Genomic DNA, 15,172 nt, shown 5'->3' on the forward strand with positions numbered 1-15,172 from the left:
TAAACAATATTGTTCTTTACAGCATCGGATTTTCTTTTCACCACCAGACACATCCACAGCTGAGTGTCCTTTCGGCTTTGGCCCAGCCGTTTCACTCTTTCTGGCGCTACTTGGAAATACCCTCTGCTCTTCCCCAGTAGTATATTGGACACCTGCCGACCTGAGGGGCTCATCTTCCGGCATCATCTCTTTTAGCTTGTGATGCGTTCCATGGGGTTTTCTTGGCAAGAATACTGGAGTGGGTTGCCATTTCCTTCTCCAGTGGACCACATTTTGTCAGAACTCTCCACCATGACCTGTCCATCTTGGGTAGCCCTGCACGGCATAGCTTATGGCTTCACTGAGTTACGCAAGCCCCTTCACCACAACAAGGCAATGATCCATGAAGGGGACTGAGCTATGGCCCCTGCCAAAGTTTGCTAAGATTCAGCCCCAGTCATGCTCTTTTGGAAGTCAATGTATGTCAATCCACAGAGATTTCATCGGACCCATGTCAGACTTCCAAGCAGATTTGCTATGAGAGTAACTAAGGAGATCTGAAGAAAGAGTAGTAGGAAAATTTGGAATATGAAGCGTAAGGGAACAATTCAATTATGTATCTTATTTCCCTGCCCACCCTACATAAACACACACACATGCATGCACACACGCAGCAAAAGGGTTTTAGTTCTGGATGTGGGATAACCACCACATTAACCATCCGAAAGAGGTAATTGAGAGAATTTATTTATTTATTTCTATCTATCTATCTATCTATCTATCTATCTATCTATACTGCCCAATAGCCAAAGCTCTCTGGGCGGTTCACAACCGCCCAGAGAACTCACCAACCAGAGAAGATCCTTTCCAAATAAAAGGGTAGTTAATTGGGCAGACTGTGAATGTAGTTCACAGTGAATGTAGTTCCTGGAAGTCAATGTAATCCATTCCACAGAATGGTTTGAATGCAATACTTACATCTACAATTAGGAAATCAAGCCAGCACCAGGCATTGGTGAAATATTTGTGGAATCCATATGCCACCCATTTCAGCAGCATCTCCAGGATAAAGATGTAAGTAAATATCTTGTCAGCATATTCAAGCATGATTTTAATATTCTGTTTGTCATTCAAGTAAATATCTTCAAATGCCTAAAATAAGAAGGTATAGCTTGCTAATCACTGAGGAGGACATTCAAGCTGCAGAATGCTTTATAATTGTTACTTGGGGCTGTTTGCATAGCACAATTTTGGGATCACAACGCACAAGCCTAGTACTAGGGCTATGCCAAATGTTTAGCCATGAAAATCTGGGGGATACAAAGTGGTTTCTGCAACAGTTTGCCTTTCTTTTTTTTTAAAAGTCTGCATGACAGTTAGTGTGCATTTTTGTATGCATTTTCCCCAATATATGCATTTTTGTACACACTTTCACCTAATAAACACATTTTTATATATGGATTTTTTTTTTATCAGAGAGACGCATTGCAAAATTCGATGTGAATACTGAAGGATAACTGCATTTCGGCTTGCAGATTAGTTCAGGAAATGCAAATTAGGTAGGTTTGCATTAAGATGCAAACTGAACAAATGTCTCCCCCATTCCTACTGACCAGAGCCCCAGGATATGAACAGATGTTTCAGCCCAGCAAAATGAGCTCCCCATGTTTGCCCATGTTTTCCTTATTGGAATGGGGTGACTGTTTAGAAAGATCATTGTTCTTTGCTCTGCTGAAGCTCCAGAATTTCAGGCTTGAAAATCAGATGTGTTGACATACCAGAGCTCCACTGCTCAGCAGAATCATGAACACAATGAAGCTTTCAAACCAGTTGTGTTCTACAATTTGGTAACATGTCTTCCTTAGATTCCACCATACTTTGCCTGGAAACCTTGTGGTATTCACTGAACACCAAGGATAACGCTGAGTAAACCCTGAAAGAGACACATAATAAATTATGCACATTACGGGGTTGGTGCAACCATTACACAGCTTAATATGGGTACAGCCGCACTGAACTAGAAATTCCAGCCTGCATCCTGCATTTAATGATACTTCATAGTCAGAAAGCAGAACCACACATTAGAAGAAACACAGGGTGGCCATTTGGGATGACAGCCCAAGAGTCCAAAATTATGGAGCTCTGCCAAGAGTAAAATGACTAAGTGAATCCTTACTTTCTGGGAAACAATTATGTGGCTCCCTCATGTCCTCAGCAAGTTCAGGGATGTGCTTCAAAAATTCATCAGGGTCTGCCAGGTCTACACTGCTTCCTTCTGAACAGCTGATAGCATCGACAGCCTGCAAAAAGAAGGCGGCAGCATGAAGGTTTCCTTTAGATTGGGCATTGTGTTTGGGAGCCCCCTGCCTAAATTCATGGATAAGCCATCTAACATTTTGAATAAATGTCAGCACCGAAAGAGGTTTTCAGAGGCTCTGAATCAGCATTAGGACTGCGCACCACTTCGGTCCAAAGCCTGAATAGCGAGGTGAAGTGGGCTGATTTGGAGGCACCTCGGTGTGATATGAGGCAGATCAGACCAGCACTGAGGCACCCTGAAGTAAAGCGGCTCATCAACAAGGCACCTCATCTGCCTCGGAGATTCATAGCTCTTCTTATACTTCCGAGCAGCCCAGACAGGCTGTCTCCAAAATGTATCAACTTCTGAAAGATCATGCAGAGGGGGAGGAGGGGGGAGGAGAAAGGGAGAGGAGGCAGAGGTGCCAAATGTATACATTTGAGAGAGATCCGGCCACCAGGAGGGGCAGAAGACGAGGCGGGGTGGGGGGAGGAAAGGAGGCAGAGGAGAAGGAGGAGGGATTCATAGAATCATAGAACAGTAGGGTTGGAAGGGGCCTACAAGACCATTGAGTCCAACCCCCTGCTCAATGCAGGAATGAGCTTTGCTGTGAGTCAGCTTCCATTTGCTCACTGTGAGACAGCTGGTGTTACTGGAGAGGAGAGGCCTGTCTGAATGTTATTTGGCTAGTCTCCAAAGTGGGGTGCATGCATCCCAGGGGGTGTGCAAGTCAACCACTGGGGTGCGCGAGCCACCTGATAATCGAGCAGCCTCCCACAGCCCTGACGAGCTGCCATTGTGTGCAGTGATGGTGGTGATGGTGGCGGCGGTGGCGGCAGGATGAGATGGGAGCCGAGAGGGAAGCTCTGTGGCATTTCTCTCTCAGCTCCAGTCTTATCCTGCCTCTGCTGCAGCCACCGAGAGCAACTGCACCAGTCTGCGGCAGGCATGGCAAAGGAAGCCATGGCACCAGAGCAGCTGGCATCCTGCCAAAGGAGAGCGGGAAGGAGATGAACCCTTCCCGCTCTCCTTCGGCAGAATGAAGCCGAGAAGAAAGCGTGTGCATGACAGCTGTGTTAGTCTCTCCCCACCCCATCCCGCCTCACCCCACCCTTCTGTAATAGGTTTGCCATCTTGTTGTTTGTTCATTTAAAAATCCAGAACATTTCACTGTAGTTGCTTATCTTCCCTCACACACACCTTTTCAATCCTCTCTCAACCATTAGTTTGCCCTTACTTTGATTCTGTCTAGATTTTTATAAACAACATACAAACATACATACATACATACATACATACATACATCTTTCCTTTCCTTGTTCCTGGCTCCCCTCCACCCCCTGCGTCTCAATTCCTGTGTTCCTTCCCTTCCCATTTTTGAACTCTCCCCCCCGCAATTTTTTTAAACCCTTTCTCTTCTGTTAGGATTATAGTCCCCCCCCCCACTTGCTTGTAGCTTAGTGTTTGCTTTTCGTTTGCTAGTGTGTGTGCATGAGTGTGTGCGAGCGCTTGTGCTGTGTGGACAAGCAAACAGTGTGTGTCAAAGGACTACACACAGTCCACATTTCCAAAACAGTGGGCAAAGCACTACACACATTAACAGCTATTATTGAAATAATATAATACTACACTGTGTGTTGCAAAGCAAGCAAGCCCAATAGGAGGCATCTTCAGGGTCTTGGCAGGGGCAGAGGTGGGCGAGGTGCTGCTGTGCCCTCCTGGCAGGGTTGCTGTGTTGCTTCCTGCCTCAGTCAGTCCAGCAGACCACTGTCATTGCTCTTAATCCAAATCAATGTGCCCACCTGGCAGGGTTTCTGTCTTTGTCTGCTTCCTGACTACCAGCCAGTGTTTTCCCAGGCAATGCAGCCAAAGAGACCCTGAGGTTACTGACTGCGAATAGGAAAGTAGTACTAGGGGAAATGGGTTATTTGCACTTCAAAGAAACCTACAGCAGAGTTTAGGGATAGTGACCTCCTCACAGCTTCAACACCTAACTTGATTATCCCTTTATGAACTTTGGTTTGAGTTTCTGAGAACACCACAATTTACCTGTGCTTAGCATAAAAACTAGCAGGCCAAACTGTCTGAAATTTGGCAGATGGAATCCCCTCCACGCAGGCTGAGAGGTCCCCAAATTTCATGCCCTTTTGCACAAGCAGTGAAAAGTTATAGCTCTTTGCTTTGAGAGATTGCCTTGAAAAAATCAATTTTCACCTGCATCTTGCACAAAAACTAGTGGGTCAAACTGTTCGAGATTTAGCAAGTGGGATGCCCTCCAGGAGGATGAGAGTTCCCCAGGTTTCATGCATTTATCATGAAAACTGAAAAAAATTATGGCCATTTGTGTTTTCCCATGCAAGTCAATGGGAAAACAGCAAAAATGAGTGATTTGGGTATCCGAATCCTGCTTCAGATTTGGATCCAAGTTGAAGCAGATGGGGTCCAAATCAGTCCAAAGCAAAGCGGGGCTGCTTCGGAAGGTCCGAAGTGACATCCGAAGTGAAGGTCCATGCACAGCCCTAATCAGCATGCTTTACCCTCAAGAAATTCAGAGGCACCCACAATCAAAGGGAGGTATTCAACAACACTCTCTGCTTGGACTGGACTTCAAAAATTTGAATTTTCAATTTGGGTGGTAGTCATTTGTTTGTTTGTTTCAGCTCTAAAGGAGCTATCAAAGGTGCTGAACCTATTTGGGGGATAGGATTCAGCACCTTGGATAACTTCTCTAGAGTTCAGGCTGGTTCTGACTGAAACCCAGAATGGATGTACAGCCCCACCAAAATCAGAGCCACCAGCCTCCACTGTCTAAATCTACTGTACTGCAACCTGGTTCACTGAATTCTGCGATCAAGGCATGCTGTCTTCAGGATTCTCACTGGCAACTCTCTTCTTTTTTATGTTGGTGAATGACTTTTACCTCATTTTCTTTTGGTGATAAGGACCCAGCTTTCCTCTGCACGCTTAGTTCCCCAGGAGAGGAGATTTCGGATGTTCGACTCCAGGCATCAGAGCTCTTGCTCCGGTCTCCTCTCAGCCGCAACTGGTTTTCCTCCTGAAGGGAAGTCACAGGAGTTTGCCCTCACAATTATTTTGTTAGGGTTTCTTTTGTTTGAATAAACCTTTTGCCACCACTGAGAGCTAAAACCCTGGGTGCTAAAGAGAGGTAGAAGGATTGACACCTGTCAATGCATAATGTGATTTAAAGCATGTAATATTACCTGCAGAGGAGAGGTTTCTGATTGGGATCATGGCATTGGGGGGGGTAATAACCCTTTCCCCTGAACCCTTTCCCCGATAAAATCCCCACCTCCCAAGCTGCTATTTGCCCTGCAGAGAGAAGGTAGCAATATGTTTCTCCCTGTGAGGGCAGGGGGACATTTTCATTGGGAACAGAGCATGCAGGGAAAGAATTAATGCCCCTCCCCTCACACCACATTCCTGATCAGAATCCCCGTGCCCCCACATCTCCTGATTTTCCATCTAGTTTGGCCCTTCAGCAGGTAGCAAAACCAGGAGGTTTATCGAGTTCTTGGTGGAACACTAGATATGGCTGGTGAGCTGTGATGGACTTGGTAGTTCAGATGTTGTGCAGGGCTGGCCTGTACCCAGCTTTTAAGTGGTGCAACTGCTGTTCATTGGGGAAATGCCCCTTTCTTCCCCTCAGGGCCAGCCCAAGACATTTTGCTGCCTCAGACAAAGAACAAGATGGCGCTGTCTCCTGTTCTGTGTACAAAAGCCGATTGGACTGTTTCTTCAACACTGACAAGGAAACAGCCTCCTCTGCTGCACCTGAAGGGAGCAGTCCAGCTCAGCAGGGACGGGGCAGGCCGCCTGGCACTCGTCTCTCTCCTGCAGCACCTTGCTGCTGTCAGGAATGAATCTGAGCGTGTGGAGAGGTCTGGCAGCTCAGATTCGGAATCAGAATGGGAACAGCCAGAACAGAGGGAGGCACCCTCCTTGATGAGCCCAGATATGGCGAGACTGTCTTCCCAAGACCTTGACACACAGATGGCCCAGCCCCCCATTCCTCCACCTCAACTCAAGTTTCAGAGGGAGAGGAGGGAGAGGGAGAGGGGCGTGACTTGAGGGATGCTAGGGTTCGTCACAGAATGAAGCAAGGAAAGTCAGGGGCAGAGCTCAGACACTCCACCAGGTTGGCCACTGATAGAAGCCTACGTAGGAGGGAGCCAACCTAAGGGAGGGGCATCCCTGCAAAGCAAGCCTGGCCATGAAGTTCATGCCCAAACTGCTGGCAACTTCTCTAACTTCCAGTTCATCTCCTCTACTGATATTCATAGATGTTCATAGATAGATATTCATTAGCTGGTTCTATGCAGTCTGAGAGTTTCCTAGAATCTGCATTTGCAAAGAAGCTGGTTGTTTACTAATAAAGTAGTGTAGGCCTGAAGGTTTGTTTCCTAGAGTGTGTTAATTGTGAAGAGAGAGGACGAAAGAACGTGACAGCTTCCACCTCCCAACATCTGCGGCCTGAGGTGACCGCCTCCCTCTGCCTAATGATAGGGCCGGCCTTGCTTCCCTTGGCGATTGCTTCTTCTTGGAGCCAGTTTCTTTCTTCTCCTTTATTCTCATTGTCATCAGCTTCGTTTGCCCACACTGCCCTTGAATCTGATTGGCGGTGGCAGCCCATGTGATTTTCTTTATGAGCATTATCACATTAGATGTCGTGTCAGGACTTTATCAGCCAAATCTCATGGGTCACCGCAGAGGAGAGGATGAAACAGCAGTGCCAGGACATGGGGCCAGCCATTTCGAGCAAAATTCCCCTGAGGACTGAGCTGAAGTAGCCACTCACTTGCATGGCGCGTGGTGAAGGGATGCACACTGATGACCCCACTGCTGTCCCATTTGATGATGGATTCCATCATCCATGATGGCACAAGTGAAGGGTCGCTTGGGTGAGGGGGCACGAGGTAAGGCAGTTGGCTGAAGTAAGACTGGGACACAGCAGAACCTCAGACAGAATTGCACCATCTTGCTGCTAAGGTAAAGACAAGTTACCCCAGCACTGGCCTAGAGGAACCGACAGAGGTTTTTAGCCAGCCCAGGAGACTGTTTCTGGGAGCTCCGCCTTCTCCAGTGCTGCATCAGGCTTTTAGAGGGCCAGCATCCTTTTCCCTGTTGTCACTGGCTTCTTCTGGGAGGTGAAGGGTCTGAGAAGCTGGATGGGGAATACTTCCCAGGGCCTCACTGCTCACTGGAGGAATCCAAGGTCCACTCAGAGTCAGAGGGCAACAGCATCTCCTGGGGACTGAGTGGATAGGGTGCAGGATCCAAAGTAGATGGTCCCCCTTCCAAAGGAGTGGGGATGTTCTGACTCTTCCTCAGAGTCACTACTGCTGGAAACCTCAGTCTCCAAGGGCTCTCATTCCTGGGCCATGACAATTGGAGTGTGAACTAAACCAGCTTCCTGCCCCTGGTGATGGGACCTTCCATCTGCATAGCCCCATCCCTAGTTCTGTTTCTCAGGGCTTTTCAACATGAGGCTGTTAATCCGCCGTATCTACTTTTGTTTTCATCGCAGAATTGAGATCCGAGCACTACACAAAGAGCATTTCCTTTCCTGCTTTTCCACTGCATAACTCTAGGTGGCATTATGGTATAGCAGGATAGCACAAATACACAAGAGGAAAAAGCATTTTCTTTTGCTTTTACAAATAATACCACAAAAGAAACTTGCCGAAAGTGCTGTTTAAAAACAGAAGCAAAACTGGAGGGTCTGATATTGTCTAAAGAACCCATAAACAACGGTGAGTAAGGAATGATGAATGCACAATAAATGTGCACTCATATAGAAAAGCTATATCCAGGTACCAGGGGATAATCTGAAGGCATATGAGGCAGCCACCCTGCTGAAGCTAAGCAGGTTTGGGTCTGGTCAGTGCTTGGAGGGGGAACCACACATAGCCACCTTGAGTTCCATGATGGAAGAAAGGTGGGATATAAATATAATAAATAAATAAATAAATAAATAAATGCTCAAGTCATACTGCAAGGAGGCGAAATTGTGGGGAAGTGCGATGGATTACTAAGGACCTACTTTTGAATTATCCTTTCCTAGTTTGAGCCACTGCAATATTTTCCAGGAAACCATGGTCTTGGGCTGGCTCCTTACCTGCTTGGTATATTCTCTCTCCACGACTGCACCCCGCTTATCACCAGCATATTCAGAACCCTCACTGTCAGATTCGGCATCAGCAATAGGAACACAGACAAACACGCTGGGATTGTTGATGAAATCATCCAGGATATTCACTGAACACCTCTCCCCATCTTTCTCATTCTTTCCATTGCCATAGCTCTCTTTGGAATGTTGGCCATCTTTTTTAAGCTCCAGACCATTTTTCCCCGAGTCACATTTGATTTTACTTTGGGGCGCCTTTCTCTTGTATGCAAACACTTTGAAACAAAAGGTCAGCACGGTCTGTTTAGCTGCATGAAGGCCTCTGTGGATCCTGCCAAAGGCAACCTTAAGGTTGTTTGTTTCTCTGTCATCTTCTGGGAGTTGGATGAGGTTGTCAGCACTGAAGGAGTTCAGCAGCAGTGCAATGAACAAATTGAGAACCTCAAAGCAATGGAAAAGCAAATGTTGAACAAAATCTCTAACATTATTATCTTAAAATTATTATCTTTTTCAGAAAAGGGGTGGAAATACCTACTAGTCTATGTGTGTATGGGGGTGGGGGTGGGAAATCAACCAACAATACAGACACACAGTACATATTAGTGTTGTCCTAAACGTAGTGTTGTGGGTGGGGTGGGTGCAACATGAAAACTCTGGCGAAAGAGGCTGGGAGAGGTGAAAATTTCAGAGAATCTTCTCCTTGGGGATGGGGACAGCGTTTTCATATACCTTTCTAAATGTAGGCAATTCTTGAGGGGTCTTCTTTCTATTTTTTTTTTAAACACCCCCTGCACTTGCAGGAGTCCAGGACTCTTCTCCAGTTGGGCAGTTCTTTCTGAACACCCAGGAGACCATGTGACCTCGCTTTCTCTCCAATAGGCATTCAGGAAGGACTCTCAGCTGGAGAGGAGTCCTGGGCTCTTGCAAGTGCAGGGGGTGTTTTTAAAAATAAATAGATGGATAGATGGATAGATGGATGGATAGACAGACAGACAGACAGATAGATAGAAGACCCCCCAAGAATCACCTACACTTAAAAAAGTAAATGGAAACCCAGTCCCCCCCGAGAAAATTCTCCAAAATTCTCCCCCTCCCTGCAAAATAGGCAGAAAAAACAATGCCTCTTTTGCAGGGAGAGAAAAGGATCCTGGAGATAGGGGGCAGGATTCAGCACAGCATCAGTAAATATCATTTTTCATTATATGCCCTTAATTTAACTGAACCTGGACTTGGTAGACTACTGCCTTCAACATAGGACTTGTCACCACATGAGATGAATGCTGTACCATGACAGGAAAGGAGGGAAGAGAGCAAACCAGAGAAGTTAGCCTCCTTTTTCCCCTTCCCCTTCTGGGTCTTCACCATTGCCATTAAGTGAAAGTATTTATTTGTCCCGCCTGCCTCCACTAGAGCACATATTTATCCTATGATGTTGTTGCCTCCTATGGATGCTCTCCCAGTCAACTCACTCTACTGGGTAGATTGGGAGGGCAATTATTCCTGGGGTCAAAATCAAGACATCAGACCAAGGTTAAACCAACTCCAAATTATGGTTCGGGTTTTTTTTTTCTACAGGTGTTGAAAAGCAGCAATTAAACAGTTATTGTAATTATAATACTGAGTGTGGCATGGGTGGGGGGAGAGAACTTGTTTTAAAACAGTTTTAGAAGCTTTAACATAAGAGAAATTAAGATATGTAAACAACATGGAAAAATGCATACTATTTCCCTGCTTTTACCAGTCCTAGCAATAAAGCAATGCCTTTCAGTTCATCCTAGTCCTTTGGCAATATAGCTTCCAAACTCCTTGCTTTCAGCTCAGCTTCTTTTGATCCTGGAGTCTGGATCCTCTGTAATACTCTCAGTCTTAGCGTCTTTCTTCTGATTTCCAGCTCTTGAACTTCTCCTTGCCTGCTTGCCAGCTTCACTTTTATATAGTATTCTATATCTCCCTCTGAACGTTTAAGCCAAACATAAGGGCAGCAGAATTTTCTATGTTTCTGCTTCTCATAGTAACTGGGTTTCTACCCCACACACACTTTTTTTTTTTTTAGGTTTCAGTTGTGCCTTCTGTGAAATGTTTACCTCCTTGGCAAGAACAGCTTCTAACCTCTCAATAACCCAAAGCCAGAAGGCAATAATTTTATAACTAAGAACAAACACAAAACGGCTGAAGAATTTCATTCCTTCACAGGAAAATGGGGAAAAATGCACAGAAATTCAAAAGTCAGCAACATTTTCAGAATTTAGCTTTTCGAATATCAGAGATTTTAAAAATGTACTCCTGCAATTTGACGTTGGAATTAAAGAAAAAAAATTAAACACTAGTTAATTAATTTGCAGTTGTCCACATTCTTGGGAGCCAGGGGAGAGGGTGAGGGTGAAAGATAAAAACAGACACAAAAAGGAAAGACCTTGAAGGGGAAGGACTGCCGGATGACATAGGGAAGACCCAGTAAGTAGAGGTTGCCCATCCTTCATTTCCAGGCCTCCAGCATCTAAACCCACTCGTTTAACAAAGGATCACTGGTTGCAAAAAGCATAACTGAAGGCAGGGATGGGGCAACTTTTTCAGCCAAAGTGCTGAATGGATTCCAGGAAAGAATGTCAGGAACCACATGTCAGCAGTGGGGGGATCCAGAAGTGGGGCTATTGCACTGCTGGCATGTAGCTCCTGATGTGATTGCCCAGACCCCAGACATATGCCCAATATTACTCTCTCTGTGTCTCTCTCTCTGGGTGTGTCTCTCTCTCTGTCTCTCTCTCTCACAGACACACACAATTCCCCCTCCTGAAAATGCTGCCTTCCTGCAAATAGGCATTTTAAAAGTATTTTTAAAAGCCTAGTTGCAGCAAGGGAGGGGTGATTTTTTAAGGGGACGTCACACAACGTGCATGAATGGAGGCTTTCTTAAAGCCTAAATGCAGCATGGTGCAGGTGATGCAGGTGATGCAGGGGGAACGTCTTCTCTCCGATCAGTTGCTGATCGGCGATAAGAGCTTTTGCTCCGGGTGGAGAGGGGTGGGGCTTGGGGGAGAAGCTGGCAAGCTGGGTGGGGGCCTCCCATGGGCCAGATACACCCTGTGGGCTGGAGGTTCCCCATCCCTGACTTAAGGGCTAGGGCTGCTGTAGCATCTTTTAGCAGTTACAGACGGGGCATCACTTGCATAAGGCTGACTCGATAACTGGTGCTAGAAACATACTCATTACAATTAGCAAGACAAATGCTGGTTCAGCAAGTGAGAAAACTTTCAACCTTGGACATCAGCTTGTGCATCAGGTGCATCTTTTCCCCTGCAGAACTGGTCTCTGAGAGCTTGCCGCAGACCTGGATAAAAGTGTTTTAAGGGCAAAGAAGGGACTTTTCAAACAGCCTCAGTCACTCTTAGAGAACACTCCTATGCATGTTTAGACAGAAAAAAGTCCTACAACCCCCAGCATTCCTCAGCTGGGAGCTAAGCTGGCTGGGGAATGCTGGGAGTTTTAGGGCTTTTCTCCCTCTAAACATGCATAGGATTGCAAATGCTACATTTTAAGAGGGAAAAAACCCAAGGATAGTGGTTTGGAATGCTGCCCTCCCACTTCCTTGTAACATTTTCTATTTTAAAAGGTACATTTCAAACCATTTTCAAAAATATTTCCCCATTTTATTAGTAGCTAAGGAAAATGTTGGTGATGGAGAAAAAGTACCTAAAGGGATCTGAAAACTCACCACTAAATTTCCAATCACCATGACCAGCAAGAAGACGACGAGGCACATGGATCGGTCAGCTACCACCATGCAGTCCCACATGGTCTCAATCCATTCTCCACACAGAATCCGGAAAATAATGAGGAAGGAGTGGAAAAAGTCCTCCATATGCCAGCGTGGTTTGCAGATGCGGGAGATATTGCAGTGCTTCATCTTATAGCTGCTCCCAAATAGCTGCATTCCAAATACAGCAAATATGAAAACGATAATGGCCAGAACAAGGGTGAGGTTGCCCAGAGCATCCACTGAGTTTAAAATGATTTTAATAAGGGTGTTTAAGGTTGGCCAAGACTTTGCCAACTTGAAGACTCGCATCTGTTAGAGAGGAAAGTATCATATTGTTAGAGAACAGAAGGCATCAGGTTGTACTGTTAAAGGAAGTGTTAGAACAGATGGCCAGTTTCCATATGTGTGATCAGTAGTTCACAAACTCTATCTGTTCAGCTTCACCCCCTGCTTAACATATGACACTGGCTGCAATCAGACACAGTGGAGGCTGGTGGCTTTTATTTCAGTGGGGCTGTGGATCCATTCTGGGTTTCAGTCAGAACCAGCCAGAACTCTAAAGGAGCTGTCCCAGGCATGGAACCCTATCCCCCAAATAGGTTCAGCACCTTAGACAGCTCCTTTAGAGTTCTGGCTGGTTCTGACTGAAACCCAGAATGGATTTACAGCCCCACCAAAATCAAAGCAGCAGCCTCCACTGATTGGACATCACAGTAAACCATGGTTCATCATGATAGGAATAAGCCTCAGCTGGCCTCAGGCTTGCACACTCCCCCTTCCTCCTCTGGCGTGGCCATGAGGAGGAGACAGGAAGTTTTTAATGAACCGTAGTTTAGCGTTATCCTAAACGGTGCATAATCTTAACTATGGTTTGTTGAAACAAGCCAGTTTCATAATGCATGGTCTGAAGTTGGCTAGTTTCAAACAAACTATAGTCCAGATCATCCACGGTGTATTGAATTTAGATGCATCACCAAAGTGTGGTTAATCAAAAACGGAAGCAAAAATTTCCAAACTCTATCTTGCAGCCATGTATGTTAATCTGGGGTCCTGATCTTGTCAGGATCCTTAGCAAAACAGATTCAGGATAAACCAAAGTGGGACAAAGTCACAAATGGATCAGATTAACAGTTTATTACTTACACATGTTGCTTACAACTATTGCTTACACAGTTGATATATTGATTACACAGTTTATTGCTTACATATGCTTGCATGTTACACAGGTAAATGGATGCAGAAATAAAGCAAGGCAAAGAACCTCACATGTCCCTTTTGCTGGGATAAAAGCTTCATGTAGAAATGCCCTAAGAGTTTTTGCAAAAGAGTCTTTTTAATTTGCACCATGCCAGCTTCTGTTTCTTTATTTTTAAAAAATGAAACGTTGTTTTTAAACTTCTGGCAATCAACAGAATTCATGTTGGCTGCTTTCCCTCAATCCCTGAGGCCTCACAGACATCTCGCATCTTCCCATTTCAAATGGGTTTCCTGCCGACTGAGATGTACACGGCAAAGTTGTCCCACTGGATGCTGGTTGCTAGAGGCTAACAGTGGGAGAGAAGAACGATTGCCTTCCTGCCCTGCTTGGACTTTCCAGAGGCATCCAGTTAGCCAATGAGAGGAGGAGGATGTCAGACTAGATCAGGGGTGGGCAACGCCTGGTAGTCTGGGGGCCATTTTCAACCCCCAGCATGGGCTGCAGTCGGTGTGGTGCTGCAGGCCGCCTGGGGGGGGACCCAAATTGCCAGTTTGCTGCTGTATTTTGGTGGCAAACCCCTCTAGCGCTACAGAGCACCACAGAAGTTCAATTTAGTTTATTTTCAAGCTAAATTTAACCCTTTTGGTGCTCCGTAGTGGCTACGGAGCATCCAAAGGGCCAAACCTACCTTGCTAACAAGCTAAATTTGGTAAGTGGGCGTACGGATGACATTTGTAAAGAATGGAGGAGGGCAACCAGGGTGATGAGAGTGACAGAGGCTGCAACAGGGGACAGTGTGACTAGAAGGACTCTTAACCTGATCCAGCATTGCTCTTCTTATGTTCTGACTTGGCAAGCATGGTGCATAAGGACCTGCCATTTCATTCACCAGTTGAGAACAAAGTAATGCCTCAACATGACACTTCGCAGCAAAGGAGGTGGCATTGGGAAGGAAGCCACAGTGGGGTGGCAGTGTGAAGAAAGCCTGAGAGCAGTGTTGACCAGCAGAAGGAAACACCTCTTTCAGACTTCTCTTTCAGTGATATGGGTTGGAGGCCCAGAAAACTCAGTCCAGGCCCAGATTCAACCCAAGGGCAGCTGGTTGGCCACCACTGATGTAAAGTTTGAATGTTGTTCAAGTTCACATCTCTTTAATTTACCCTGTCAAGTTCTAGGGATGTTGGAGGAATTCGTTTCGGGGTGGAGTTTGACCAGTTTTCCTAGGCTTGGCCCATGGACTTCATTTCAGTTCTGCTGCAGCACCCGACTCCATCCGCAGTGAGTTGGGACAGTTTTTGGATTTTCTGGGAATTTTGCAAAGGGGGGGGGGAGGTTCTGCAATTTGCACAAATTTCTGAGCAATTACTGCTGAATTTGCACAGATTACATCCAACTTTGCACAATTTACAGTCAAATTTGCACATATTACATGATGTCAGGGATGTATCTGAGCCCATAGAGTCCCAAAGCAGCTCTGATTCTGAGGAGGAGAGACAACATGTGGGGGAGGAACTCTCTCAGACTTCAGAGGTGCAGCTGGAGGGGGGGGCCCTCCTTCTCACATCCCTGGGAGTGACAGCAAACCAGGCGTGGAAAGAGAGGGGCAACCTGAACTTTTAGATGCAAGGTGCAGACACAGGCACAAGCGAGAGATCGCAGGGGCCGAGCTTTGGCACTCAGCCCGATTGGCTTGATGTCAACAGCTGCGCCCAGAAGCATCATGGGAGAGGGGGAGATCTTCCCCTCCCACCCCTTAAGTTCAGAGAATTGCTGCTCTTTTCCCAAATGGAGATC

General features: G+C 46.1%; 1 protein-coding gene across 1 annotated transcript in view; it reads right to left on the minus strand.

The window, feature by feature from the left end:
- LOC146345196 (sodium channel protein type 5 subunit alpha-like) overlaps positions 1-15,172 on the minus strand; it is a 50,236-nt gene that overhangs the window by 17,492 nt on the left and 17,572 nt on the right. Inside the window, exons 10-15 of the mRNA XM_084859395.1 lie at positions 12,136-12,489; positions 8,415-8,864; positions 5,199-5,333; positions 2,156-2,279; positions 1,758-1,912; positions 958-1,131 (exon numbers count right to left, since the gene is read on the minus strand). Of these exons, the coding sequence (XP_084715521.1) occupies positions 958-1,131; positions 1,758-1,912; positions 2,156-2,279; positions 5,199-5,333; positions 8,415-8,864; positions 12,136-12,489 (1,392 nt within the window). The remainder of the gene's footprint in view (positions 1-957; positions 1,132-1,757; positions 1,913-2,155; positions 2,280-5,198; positions 5,334-8,414; positions 8,865-12,135; positions 12,490-15,172) is intronic.

This window comes from Heloderma suspectum, chromosome 5 (assembly GCF_057233095.1).
Source record: "Heloderma suspectum isolate Gila_16-S chromosome 5, 16-S_ref, whole genome shotgun sequence".
Lineage (NCBI taxonomy): Eukaryota > Metazoa > Chordata > Lepidosauria > Squamata > Helodermatidae > Heloderma > Heloderma suspectum.